The sequence below is a fragment of the Naegleria lovaniensis genome (assembly GCF_003324165.1).
Source record: "Naegleria lovaniensis strain ATCC 30569 chromosome Unknown tig002, whole genome shotgun sequence".
In the NCBI taxonomy this organism is placed as follows: Eukaryota; Heterolobosea; class Eutetramitea; order Acrasida; family Naegleriidae; genus Naegleria; species Naegleria lovaniensis.
The window spans coordinates 512375-525301 of NW_025407824.1; the positions used below are offsets into that span (position 1 = coordinate 512375).

General features: G+C 35.6%; 9 protein-coding genes across 9 annotated transcripts; 3 read left to right on the forward strand and 6 right to left on the reverse strand.

The window, feature by feature from the left end:
- Positions 1–840: 840 nt before the first annotated feature.
- Positions 841–2243, reverse strand: C9374_007024 (uncharacterized protein; the record flags this gene model as incomplete). Its single annotated transcript, XM_044696950.1, has 2 exons — positions 841–1004; positions 1061–2243. 2 exons carry the CDS (start codon positions 2241–2243, stop codon positions 841–843), a joined length of 1347 nt encoding a protein of 448 aa, XP_044555387.1.
- Positions 2244–2264: 21 nt separating this feature from the next.
- On the reverse strand, positions 2265–3431 carry C9374_007025 (uncharacterized protein; the record flags this gene model as incomplete). The annotated part of the gene is made up of 1 exon (XM_044696951.1): positions 2265–3431. The coding sequence occupies one exon, from the start codon at positions 3429–3431 to the stop codon at positions 2265–2267; it is 1167 nt and encodes a 388-aa protein (XP_044555388.1).
- A 40-nt stretch (positions 3432–3471) lies between these two features.
- Positions 3472–4110, reverse strand: C9374_007026 (uncharacterized protein; the record flags this gene model as incomplete). The annotated part of the gene is made up of 1 exon (XM_044696952.1): positions 3472–4110. One exon carries the CDS (start codon positions 4108–4110, stop codon positions 3472–3474), a length of 639 nt encoding a protein of 212 aa, XP_044555389.1.
- A 185-nt stretch (positions 4111–4295) lies between these two features.
- On the forward strand, positions 4296–5223 carry C9374_007027 (uncharacterized protein; the record flags this gene model as incomplete). The annotated part of the gene is made up of 5 exons (XM_044696953.1): positions 4296–4325; positions 4511–4538; positions 4622–4708; positions 4855–5070; positions 5135–5223. 5 exons carry the CDS (start codon positions 4296–4298, stop codon positions 5221–5223), a joined length of 450 nt encoding a protein of 149 aa, XP_044555390.1.
- Positions 5224–5450: 227 nt separating this feature from the next.
- On the reverse strand, positions 5451–6931 carry C9374_007028 (uncharacterized protein; the record flags this gene model as incomplete). The annotated part of the gene is made up of 5 exons (XM_044696954.1): positions 5451–5780; positions 5829–6062; positions 6116–6185; positions 6235–6515; positions 6566–6931. 5 exons carry the CDS (start codon positions 6929–6931, stop codon positions 5451–5453), a joined length of 1281 nt encoding a protein of 426 aa, XP_044555391.1.
- A 221-nt stretch (positions 6932–7152) lies between these two features.
- C9374_007029 (uncharacterized protein) lies at positions 7153–8825 on the forward strand (the record flags this gene model as incomplete). Its single annotated transcript, XM_044696955.1, has 3 exons — positions 7153–8261; positions 8326–8529; positions 8585–8825. 3 exons carry the CDS (start codon positions 7153–7155, stop codon positions 8823–8825), a joined length of 1554 nt encoding a protein of 517 aa, XP_044555392.1.
- Positions 8826–8965: 140 nt separating this feature from the next.
- C9374_007030 (uncharacterized protein) lies at positions 8966–9562 on the reverse strand (the record flags this gene model as incomplete). The annotated part of the gene is made up of 1 exon (XM_044696957.1): positions 8966–9562. The coding sequence occupies one exon, from the start codon at positions 9560–9562 to the stop codon at positions 8966–8968; it is 597 nt and encodes a 198-aa protein (XP_044555393.1).
- A 294-nt stretch (positions 9563–9856) lies between these two features.
- C9374_007031 (uncharacterized protein) lies at positions 9857–11377 on the forward strand (the record flags this gene model as incomplete). Its single annotated transcript, XM_044696958.1, has 1 exon — positions 9857–11377. The coding sequence occupies one exon, from the start codon at positions 9857–9859 to the stop codon at positions 11375–11377; it is 1521 nt and encodes a 506-aa protein (XP_044555394.1).
- Positions 11378–11419: 42 nt separating this feature from the next.
- On the reverse strand, positions 11420–12753 carry C9374_007032 (uncharacterized protein; the record flags this gene model as incomplete). Its single annotated transcript, XM_044696959.1, has 3 exons — positions 11420–11502; positions 11559–11832; positions 11890–12753. The coding sequence occupies 3 exons, from the start codon at positions 12751–12753 to the stop codon at positions 11420–11422; spliced, it is 1221 nt and encodes a 406-aa protein (XP_044555395.1).
- Positions 12754–12927: the final 174 nt, after the last annotated feature.

The following is a 12927-nucleotide window of genomic DNA, read 5'->3' on the forward strand; positions in this document are numbered from 1 at the left end:
TTGAGAAGAGTTTGAAATTAACACCAAGCCCTTGAGCGTAAGGTGGTCTGTTGTTCTAGAATTTCATGTTGCTGGTTTGCACTTTACACGGGCTTTATGTTTAATTCAGATAAAGTCAGTGACACCTTTTTTTAAGGGCTGTTATTAGTTGAATATTAGGTCTCACAATACGGAACAAATGAATCTGAAACTAGACGGAAAGAAGCATCTACCATATGAAAATATTGGTTTCAGCATGCTTAATTGTAGAACAGTTCAACTCTGAAACAAAATTTGAAAAATGGTCGGTGTTATTATTGAGTAAAAAATAAAAGTGCGCTCGCAAAGATTCTTGTCTCGAATCTTGGTCATTTTTACTGAAGGAGTTGGCTACTCGTGACCATTTTCATTGACATTATTACTTTCTTGCAACAACAATTTCATGGAGTGAGATAGCTAATGAAGTGCTCTTTCATGAAATTATTATCAAATCCATCCAATTATTATCAAATCCATCCGTGCACACACGCATGTATATATAGTCATGGGCATGTGTGGACGTGAATGAAATATCCAATTTGTGAATGAAATATCCAACACTCTCAAATGATGGGAATGAAATATCCATCACACTCCAATGATGTGATTGAAGTTTCTGAGTGACGACTTGAATCTCTCAAGTTGGACCAATTTTCCGTGCTTGCTTAATGATCATTCATTTCTAAGGGCACAACGGGTTTGTTTGAAACTGTTGGAAGATGGGCGAGAAACTTTCTTATTTCGTCCGAATATGAAGATGACTCGTGTTCTCATTCTGTTGGCATGAAGATTCCTATTGTATTTTGTCCGCAACAATCATGTTTATTTCATTGGAGGATTGAATGGAAAATCAAGCCAGCTCTCGAGTTCAGGATACGAGGAAGCCAACCTCTTTACAACATACTCCCATACTTGCCAATGAGGTTTGGAATTTGCTATCGACAGGAGTTGAGACGGATTATCAACTGTTACTACCAGCCACGTGCCTATTATTATCAGTAACAATGAACCAAATGATTCCATATGGATGTTTCAAACTTACCATGTTGAATTTCTGATGACAGTTGTCCCTTCCTCCATGAGGCTAAACGTTGTCTTGCTTCAAGCTCTTTTAATAAATTTTCAAGATATCGATTACCCTCTTCTTCTAAGGTTGAAAGCATCTCATCATTAATAGTATCTTCAGGTTCATATTCATATTCATTAGAATCAGTACTATCGTCATATTCGTCATTTGGATCGTAGTCATCCTCAGGATTGTTTGAAAAATTATTGTCATCATCATATTCGAAAGTATCATGTGTTTGCAATGGCATTACAGGAGTAATGGTAAGAGGAATTTTTGATTTAAGTAAATTAGGGTCGTTTGGAAATGTCTCAATATTTGCCTCGAGTGATTTCGAGAACTCTTGTTGAATATGGTCTGTTGTTACTGAACTGCTTTCTGAATTGGACACAGGAGCAGTTGACACACTCGAATCACTCCCGTCACCGGCATTGGACGTTTGAGGAATATGCTCTTCTATCATGGAGGGTAACAATTGCTTTTGGTTTTTCTTTCTTTTCTTTTTTCTTCGAAGCTCATGTGCTCTCTTTCCCAAAATTGAAGCCACACGTTGCTTGTTGTCAGTCATAACAAAGCATGTTCTCTCAAAAACAATGTCCGTCAACATGGGATGAGAGACTAAAATGTGAAATTTTTTGGGTTCAACAGTATTAACGAGTGAAAATTCAACTGGTTGTGTTTCCGAGCTTTCAAAATCGTGTTGGTCATGCAATTTTCGAACAACCATAAGCTTCTTAGATTTCTCAATGTTCAAATTCATTTCACTTTGAAGTCCAAAACAAACTTCTATGGCATCATTCTTGGTAAACTTTATGCTTCCGTCCTCCACATGATTACGTATCCTGAAAACATTCTTACAAATCCTTTCAAAACTAGCGCCAGGAGGCGTATAGAAAAATGATTTTGGGTCACGATACACTTGCGAGAGAATGAATTGTCCTAATTGTGTTTTTGTCCAACTACGAGTGATGAGGTTTCGACTTTTAGTGTTCCGAGGATTTACAAGTGAAAATTTAAGTGCCGGATGTTCGTCATAACATCTGCATAATTTCAATAAATTACGATAAAGAAAACAAATAAATCGTTTCTCCTTAAGCTTTCTTTCAGAAGATACTAATGATGAGGTTTGTGATGAAACAGCAGACGCTGCTTTGTTCATTTTAATATTTTTTCAAATGAATTATTCGGTGCCTTCATCGTCATGCTCCGATGATGAATCATCGCTTGGATTGCTGTCAGTGTTGTTATAAACTACATTTGTAAGATATAGACCATGAGGAGGCACGCATCCCTTTTCTGGAAATTTGACATAAGGATGATCAATGGCATACTTGATTTGATAGGGCGAGATTTTGTTCAGCCCAACCTTAATCAAAGCATCCACCATAATTCTAACTTGATTGTGAAGGAACGATTTTCCACGAATCAAAAATCTAATTTCTCTACATTTTGCAACCGAAAAGTGTAATGGGCTCAATGTTTGGTCTTGCTCAACCGAATGCTCCTGTACATCAACGAAATGCACTGTCTTAATCCTGGATACTCTTTCAGGAAGGTCAGCTCTACAAAAGTTATTGAAATTATGTGTTCCAACAAAATATGAACATGCTTCTCGTACAGCTTCAATATTGAAATATGTATCTAGAGACATGGGTGTTCCATTAAAATCAGGTATATCGGCAAGAGAGGTTGATACTCCATTCACAAGATAGAATTGATCTTGTATAAAAGGTACTCTGTAAGAAATATCTGGTTTTGGTCCAACGAGAAGAACTCTGTATTGATATTCTCGTTCTTTAACGTTGTGGCGAGCATGAAAGGTATTGTCCTTTTGTTCACATGAACAAATCACAAGTTCTTGGTCTCTAAGATAAGAATTTACACCAAAAACTATGTTTTTCAGAGAATGATTTTTTCTTTTCTCAATTATTTCGCTATCTACATCAAAATGGCACGTATTGTGAAGGGCATGTACTCCAGCATCAGTTCGAGAGCTTCCTACCACGTAAATTGAATTTGTATTAAATAATTTTTGAAGAGCTTCCTCCATGTGCCGTTGAACAGTATTTCCTCTTGCTTGGCCTTTGTTATTTTGTTTTTGATAGCCTTCAAAATTTGTTCCTTTGTACTGAAATATTAATTTATATCGAATAGATTTGGATGTTGTTTCTTCGGAAAAGCTTTGGTTTGCAGTGGAAAATTTTCGTAAAAAATTATGGTGTTGTTCCGAACAATGATGCGTTGTAGAAAAGTGAGTATTAGCATTCAGACTTGCATGTAATCGGCGAGAAATTTTTCTAACATGATGATTGTTGAAGGTGTAAAGATACCCATGGTTTTTTAACATTTTTTAACCCAAATTCTTTTCCATTTTTTAAATTTGCATTTTATGAAAGCTGATCAATTCGTTTTTGAATAACTTTGAATTGTTCCATAACACTTTTCAAAGTATCCTTATCCATTTCAAAAAGTAAAGGATGATTTGGATCTTGTTTGGTGCTAAGTTGAACAACGGCCACGCTTTCGCTAATTTCGCTTAATCTATTGATATTAGTTTTTTGGTCTATTCTCCATTTCATGTCTGTCAAATTATTACCAAAATCTTCTTTTGACTCATTAACTAATTGTTGGTGAATTCTTGAAGAAAATTGAGTCCAGAATTTAACCCATGTCTGCACAAGATCATTTGTATTGAAAACTCGTTTTGCGTCATCATCGCTCAGTAAATGTTCTTTGAGTTGTGTTGGTGTCCAATTTTTGTAGGATGCCAATCGAATCAATTGTTTACATCTATTCACAAAATTATTTTGTTCTTCACTCAATATTTCGTTGCCGAATACTTGTTGATTCATCATGGACTCAGTCATCAAATCATCCTTTTCGAACATAATCTGGTTTAACCCTTTTAACAAAGCAAAAAGGTACTTGGCATCGATCACAAATGTGGTGGTGGATTCCTCTTCCGATGCTGTATTTAAACTTGAGTCTGCTTCATCTGATGGAGCGTGGTGTTCACCCGAAAACATTTTTTATGAATATTAAAAAATCTTTTTTGCAGCAGAAATCCACATTTGCGAATGTAGAGTGTTCATTCTTCTGATTAATCAAACTTAAAATCTTTTGGTCAATTCCCAAATCATTCTGTACTTCCAATGTCTCTCTGGAAAGAGAGTCTAGCTATTTTTGACCCAGCGTTCAGCCTAAACAAAAAATGAATAGTTTGCCAAGAAGAATCATCAAGGTACGTTTTGCCTTCGAACAACAACGTTTTTGCTTCAACTTGTGATGACTGGTTTGCGATTGTACCAACTCATTAATCTCTCTACTATTATATCGCGCACCATATCTAACCAATAATTATGTTTCCGAATTTACAATATCTGTTGTATTTTGTTAAATTGTGTTGTTGATCGTGATGATTTTCAGGAAACTCAAAAGCTCATGACTGAGCCAAGTAAGTAATAGATGAAACATTCCAAATGTGTTATAAATCTTACAATTGGAACTTGTCCGATAATTTGATGAAATAATATTTAGTTTCGGGAATAACTGCCACACCTGCTGAGGATAATATGCGTTATTTTAATGTCTCAATCGAAGGACCACCACACACTCCATACGAAGGTACGGACCGTGGTTTTTTATATTATTTAATTTGATTTTACGCTATTGAATTATTACCTTTTGAAATAACATTCATTGTATTACCCATGTTGATGACATTGATCTTACACAAATGAATATTTGAAATCGTAATATAATCACAAAAGGTGGCTTGTTCAAATTGGAGTTGTTCCTTCCTGATGATTATCCAATGTCTGCACCAAAGGTCAGATTCTTAACGAAAATTTATCACCCAAATATTGACAAACTAGGAAGAATATGTTTGGACATTCTTAAAGACAAGTGGTCTCCTGCATTGCAAATAAGAACTCTTTTGTTGAGTATTCAAGCCTTGATGTCATCTCCAAACCCTGACGATCCATGTAAGTTTTATTCAATATGAAAGAGTAATTATCAATCGATTTTAAATAATTTCAATGTTCACAGTGGCCAACGATGTTGCAGAGGATTGGAAGAGAGACCAAGATCAAGCTTTGAAAACTGCTAAAGAATGGACAATGAAGTATGCCAAGTAATTGTCAATACCTCTAACCATGTGGTCACAATGTCAAGGAGCATAAGAGCTCTTTAAAATAAACCAATGTAAATTTATCTACCAAATTAGAAAATTTGTCGTATGTATTGTCAGTGTTAAAGATGGATATTCTTGTACTTCCTCAAATAAAGAATTCCCAATTTCATATCACCTTCAAACAAGAATACCATAAAAGCAATCTTGTTCGGCATTGAAATTCGTCCGCGCTTAATCAAATCTTCTCCAATACAGTACATAGGGAGCCATCAAACTCCATCCATACATTGCAATTGTGAATAAAAGGAAGAAAGCTTGCACACCGAGCTCAGTCCATCCATGAAAATCTTGGAAAAATGTTGTCACATAGCACGAGCAAAGTGCCATAAAGACATGGAAGAAAAAGTAGCTGTTGTTGAGCGAACTGTCATTCTTTACAAAATCATGTTGTTCGTCCTCTTCTGGCTCTTCTCCGTACCACAAAAAGTGAAGTAAGAATTGAATTCCGGTTGTCGAATAAATTGAACTGTAAATAGCAGCGACCGTGGTGAAAAGCATGGCCTGTAAACACGTGTTAAAGATTCAATAATACAAATACGAGATACTTACTGCCAATGTGACGGGATAGCCTCCTGATAGGGAGCACATCTTGTCGGTTATTGGCTTGCTAACAATGACGTTCAATGATATTGTTGCAATGTAGAATGTTATCATGCTTCCACTAAACAGTGAAGAATGCTCAGTGAATAAGGATGCAATTAGCAAAATAAAGCTGAGAATACAAGTGAATATCGTCACATAAAAGTTCAATAAACATCCAGAAGTCTTAAATCCGCTATAAAACTGTTTTTGTTTCGTTAAGGAATTAAGGAAAATTCGAAAAATATGATACATACGAATGAAGCTACAAAAATGGCTACAGTTGAGACAATGAAAATGCAAGAGATTGATATCAACGCCGTATCCCTAAACGCAACCATGAGCTCGTTTCCACTGAAAACAATTTGAAACTTACCATCTCCAATCATCCTCCTCTTGCCAACTTCTTCCCCATCTGTATGCAAAATCAATGATAAAAATTGATTGAAGAACCATGAACACGAATAGTAAATATTTTGATGATGTAACGTAAAAGTTAATCACTGACTCTGGGATGAGAGAATATGGTGCTGCAAGGCAAAGTAAAAAGAGAGGAATTTTCACCTTAAGAAAATGCATCGTTTGCAATTGATTCTTTGTTCTTGGAGAAATTCTCACAAGAGGAGAGCATAGTACGGCGTGAAAGCCAAAGAACATCTAAATTCACACAGATAGATTAATGTTCAAAAGTTGGTTGGACCACTTACAGTGAGAGAAATGGCAATGAAATGAATAACAACAGGAACATCTTCTAAACCACCGGGCAAACCTAAATGTATCAGTAAAGGATTTAAACTCTTCTTTCCAGATTGATACAACAAACTCATCAAAAATCCAAAAATTACAAATAAACAATATTTGATTTTTGTATAAATCACTTGATATTTTGGACTCAAAGGCTTGTAGTCCTTCAATCCAAATTTATAAAGCATTTCACTCATGGTGTCAGAAAAAGTAATTTCCTCTTCTTCCCGATTTCTGTTCTGAAACTCTTGTAATATCTTTCTGTATTCAATTTCATCCTTGTTTGTATCGGGGTCATGTTCTACAACTTTCAATAATCGACGCTTCATTGGTGTAGTGAATGTTACCGTGGTGAATGATGATTCTGTATTTTGTGATGATGTTGTATAAATTGGTTCCGATGAACACAATTTTGGCCACAAAGACTTCAATTTGTTTTTTTAAAATTGTTTGGCGCGTAAAAATAACGTTGGAATCCACATCAAAAAATTGTCTCCACGTAGTTGTTGTGTTTTGGATGTTTTAAATAGAATCAAAAGACGTAATCATCATGATGAATAACAGACAGTCAAAAAACAATTATATTAAACCCACTATACCTTTGATTCCGAATTTAGAGGTTGCAAAAGGATTTAAAGATCCATCGGAAACGATTAGGAAAAGAAACCAGCAGTCAACAACAAAGAAATCAAACAAAGCCATTCCAACACAAGCACATTCTTCAACATTGGATTCCAAAAAGAATGATAGTGATAGCTCATCAACTGTTGATGCTGGTGCAAGAAAACGAGTGAAAAAAATTTTCACTTTCAACTTTTCAAATCCGAACAACATTGAAAATGAAGTAATAATAGAAGAACCTAGTGAACATTTCTCAAACCTCGAGCTCATTCATCGAAAATTAACAAATCACCAAATTAAGGAATGTGTAGCGCCTTATTCATTTGTATCTCTGAACAAGTTATACCAAGATTGTGTCACCAAAGACGAGTATGACACTTATAATCTCTATTCTAATTGGTGTACAATATTTACCATCATGGAAGAACTTCCTTCCTTAACTTGCCAAGCCAAAGGAATTGAATTTAATATTTGGAGAGTCTCAGACAATTTGAATGACATGTGTGCTGTGTTGCTGGTTCCAATCTCAGAAAATACCAATCCAAACAAAAAAGAAAACATTGAAGAACTTGCTAGAGGCCAAGTGGTCATCCTGGCAAATCCCATAATATTGCAAATTAATAGAAAAGAAACAGATACAGATGTTAAGAACAAAAACTCAACACTCAGTACTGAATCGAGTCCAGTTGCACTTGTGGCAGAGACAAAAACAACTTCATTCAAGATTATTGGAAAAGCTAAACATTATGGAACATGTGCATATGTTCCTATTGATTTTAACAAGTATACAGGAAATAACTTGAAGCTTTTGAGCATGTTAAATGAAAAGAAGAAGAGAAAGCATAATGATGATGACGATGTGAACGAAAACAGTCTGGTCTCACATCAACCACAAAGACCAATGAATTCATCCTCCTCATCCAAACAACCTCACTCCTTTTGTTCATGCCCGATTAATACGGCTGTGAGCAGATATTGCCTCTACCATTTCAATAAGAAGATGAACGAAGTGCAAAATAGTAGAGTTGAATGCAATGGGTATGTTAACAATTTATAAGATTACATGGTGATTCACAATTGGAATAATGACCACACGTTTTAGCTCAAACATAGTGGATAAAGTAGCAAATGCGTATGAAAAACCCACAGTGTACAATTATTTTGGAGTTACCTTATTCATTGATCCAACAAGCAATATCAAGAAACTGGCAAGAACTCACTCGGATGAAAAACCAAAAGACCTGCCTGAAATGACGAAAAAGAAACCAAAACCAAAGGTTGAAGGACAAGTCACAAACGCCATTGTGTAAGTACTACTAGGAGATACGCTCGAATTATCATGGAATCTCTCACTTATTCAGTGACCACCTGGCAACCAATTCTAGAAGCGCAAAATATTTTGTTGCAGCTAGATCCGCTTTGATCAAACAAGACTTACTTTCCAATGCTAAGACAAAGAATTTAACTGATAAACAAATGAACCTTGTTGCCCGAAATGCGGTCATGAAAACGATGGAAACTGCCCAAGAAAAATCTCAGCCAAATAAGAGAAAGGTAGTTGAAATTGAAATGTCAGAAAGCGAATCAGATGATGAGAATTAAACTATAATTCTGTTTCATTGACTTGATTTCAAATGAGTTTTGTAATCCTTAATTTTCGAACAAAAAGCCACGCATTTTCTCACCAAATCGTAGCTGATAAAATCGCTGATAATGTACACAATTTTGTAAAATCCTGTGTCTTAAAATCCGTAAGGATGTTTTTCCTTAATGCTTTCTTCAAAAGCTTGGTCCTTCATTTCTTGTTCCTTTCTCAAAAACTTATCCAAATCAATGTCGCCATCTAAATTTTCGGATGCTACTTGATTGATCGAGACGGATGTTGAGCCTTTGTTATTTTGATTATTCAATAACGATGACGGCTTTGTACAATCAAATCTTACTGCACTTGTATGCGTCGTTACTTGTTTTCCACTTTTTTGCAAAACGAGAGAAATAGCATGTTCGGGCAGCTCTTCGTATCCTTCCATCGTATTGGAAACTCCTCCTTCATTTTCATCATCATGATTATTATTTATAATTATTCCATCCATCAATAATTCTGAGGAATTTCTATTGCCACGAGCTCCTCCTAGTTTATGAAAATAATCTCGATCTGTAATTTTTCCGTTATTTACTATCGACTCAACACTTGATGATTGTTCAATCAAAGTCGCTGAAGGAGCTTGTTTAATATTCCTCTCTTCAGCCTCGGATAGTGGTTTGTAATAACACGTATAATAGCCTGCTCCAACACCGGCCGAAAACAGAGCAATACCTCCGAAAATGAGTAGTTCCATTTTTTAAGTTGTGCACTACAATGAAGTTGCAACTTTAGAGAGCAAATTCCTTTCATGTGCTTTCAACGCTTTTGTTTTTCAAATTGATGTTATCAGAAGACGTTGACTACTGCCGTAACGCTGGCACACCTCTCGAACATGTATTGGAAAACATTGAGTTCAGAATTCCCAAACGGTCCCTAAATTAGTTTTGAAATAAAACTGCCAAAGGTCCCATAAAGCTTTTACAAAAAAAAGCCTTTCTTGTCTCTTTCCCGTTCTTTACCATCACAACACCTTGTTGCATTCTCATACATGCTACCATCTCCTTTGAACACGATGAAAATCTGTATCTTTTCTGATTCGGATTCTAAACAAGAGGAAGCAGAACCCAACAGAGATTATACACGCATGGATTCATCTTCACCACCTCCTAGTCTTGACGATTCTTCTTTGCTTCCACTCTCAACGACTCTCTTCCGAAGTGAAAGTAAAATGGACAAACACAAGGAAGAGCATGACGAAAAGTATTTGCCATCATCACGATGTGTCAATCAGGTCATAGACCAAATTTCACAAATGAAACTCTTGCCTCGAAAAGCTGCTGCAATTTACATTGATCTTGACAATTTCCCAATTCGTGCAGACTCTTATGCAGACTATTCGAACCTGTTGGAGGAAATAGAAAACAAGTATCACTTCAAAATCATTTCAAAGAAAATCTTTGGTGATTTGATGCAATTCTCAAAACTTCCAGTGGAATTGCAATATTCTCATCAACTCATTAATTGTCCTAAAGTGAATTCTAGAAAAAACACGACTGATATTGCTCTCGCCATTGACATTGTTCGTGACTTGGAACGAAAGAAAAATTTTGAGTGTTTTATCATTGCGTCGAGTGATTCTGATTTTGTTCCAGTTGTTAGGGCAATTATTGAAGAAGGTAAGGAATGTTGGCTGTTGCCCTCACACACAACACCGCATGAAATTTTGACTGGGTTATGTACAGGGGTGTTGCAATGTGGTAACATGTTAAAGAAACCTAATATTGGTTGTGAGCCCACAAGCCCCACAACAACATGTGAAGAAGCCGAGCCTGTATCTTCAAGCCCAAAAAATACAAAGGCTTCATCTCCCAAGTTGTCTCCAAGAAAAGAATCAAAGAATGGTGTCACCCCTTCACAAAATAGCCTCATTCTTGAATCTCCCGTAACAAGCATGAAACAGGTCAACTCACTCTCAGCTTTAAGTCAATTATTGAAACCAACCAAGAATACTGATCTAGATATAACCAAGAATATAATTACTAATATCGTGAAGAAATTGTACTTTTCAGGAGCCTCAACTTTCAATATGTCGTTCATTCATGAACGTCTAAGGGAAAGAGGAGTGCTGTACAAATCTCTAGGTTATTCATCTTTCAAATTATTATTTGATGAATGGAAACAAGAACACCCACAATTCAAATTATTAACAGATCCAAAGAACGGGGAACTGATATTTGCCAATCCAATTGCGGTGCTCAAGAAGGTAGAAAGTCTTCCAAATGTATCATCAGCTGATGTCACAAAAATATTGACTAACCACAATGTTTCGCTAAAATCCTTTTCAAAGAAGGAAGTTAAGAAAGCGATTACCGAAATTGTTCTTGAACTGAGAGACAATGTTTCATCCTTCAATTTGTCATTTGTACACGAACGGCTTAGAGAAAGAGGAATTTTCTACAAAGCCTATGGCTACGAATCATTTAAAGAGCTATTTGATGAGTGGGCGCAAGAACATACTTCTATTCCACTGGGTGTTAAAAGAAGTAGCGGCGAGATGGTCTTTTTGTGAACCAAGGCTGCACTGATATATCAGTTGTTGTAAATAATTTGTCTATTGCACAACCTTTGTTTGGATATGCTCAATAGAATTGAAAAATCTTAATTCCTGCTCTTTGGTTTCAAATTTAAGAAAACCTGTTGAATTTTATAAATTTGTAAATAGTAAATTTGTGAATAATAATACCACTCACCGATTTCAAGTTCTTTCAAATTTGGAGATATTGAAACCAGTTTTTCAGTCCACTCATTGCTGACTGCAGATAATTTCTCCCATTTTGTTGTAACTATTTGAATGTTGTTGTCATCATTAATATTAAGCAATGGAGAGCAATAAGAAATGTCAATTTCTTTTAAATGAGCAATTTTAGAAAGATCTAGCTGTTTCAAATTATCTGATCGCCGTATATTAAGTTTTTCCAATGTGGAAGGAATATATTGAACGTCATTCGAAGAGAACAAGGTATCCTATTTTGATATTTCACATGTTCCAACGTTGCAAAATTTCACATGTATCATACTAACCTGAATGTAAAGCTCTTTCAAATTTGAGAAATTATTTAGAAATGAAAAGTTAGGAATAGCCAAGCAACCAGAGACATCCAACGCTTCCAAAGACGTGCAGCCTGTAGAAATATGAAGCAATCCATACAATCCAACATATGGACATTTCGACAAATTCAAATATTTCAATTTTTTCATTTTTGAAATATATCGTTCACATAACACGTCATGAATACTTGTACTATATCGTAATTTGAGATAGACTAAATTTGGGCCACACTTTTTTGAAATATTCAGAAATGCGTTCTCTTTCAAGTAATTACATGCAGTAAGGTCAATGGTATCCAATAAATCCGAACAAGAGTTGGTCAAATGTTCAATTCTTGCATTGGTAATCATTTTGTTAAAAGCGTCATGTTGTTGAGCGTCCAATACTTGAAACTTTTTCAAATATTTGGCATTGCAAACGACATGATCGAGTAATTTTTCTAGCATTTGATTTCTAGCTTCGTATAACTTGTTCGACCTCACGATTTGAGAGTACATGTTTTTTTGTCCTTTGGGTCCTGGAGTAGACTGTTGTAGATCCACGTCCTTTCCTGATATTAAAAACTCTAAATTTTCATCGTAGCGAAATTTAAAATCGTTCAATAAATACCAAGCACAATATCTCCATGTCTTACAAACATTGGCACATCGGAAATAGACAGTGTAGTTATCAAGATGAGAAAATATTTCAAACAAGACATCAGACAGAAATAATGGGTAGATGTAAGAATGTTGATATTTATCACTATCGAGAGGATGATGGGAAGTGGTCTCAAACACCGAGTTATATCGGTAAAGGAATGAATAAAGTGGTTTGTGCGAGAGATATTGACCCATATTTTTGAAGATGGAACACAGTGAAACGATGTGCCCAAGATTCGTGTTCCGCTGCCGTCCGTGAAGGACAAGTCACTGGTGAAATATTATTACAAAATTTATTTACAGTTGTTTGATCGTTAGATTCACAGGCTTTCTATTTACAATTAACTTGAGATGATATTGACCTCAATG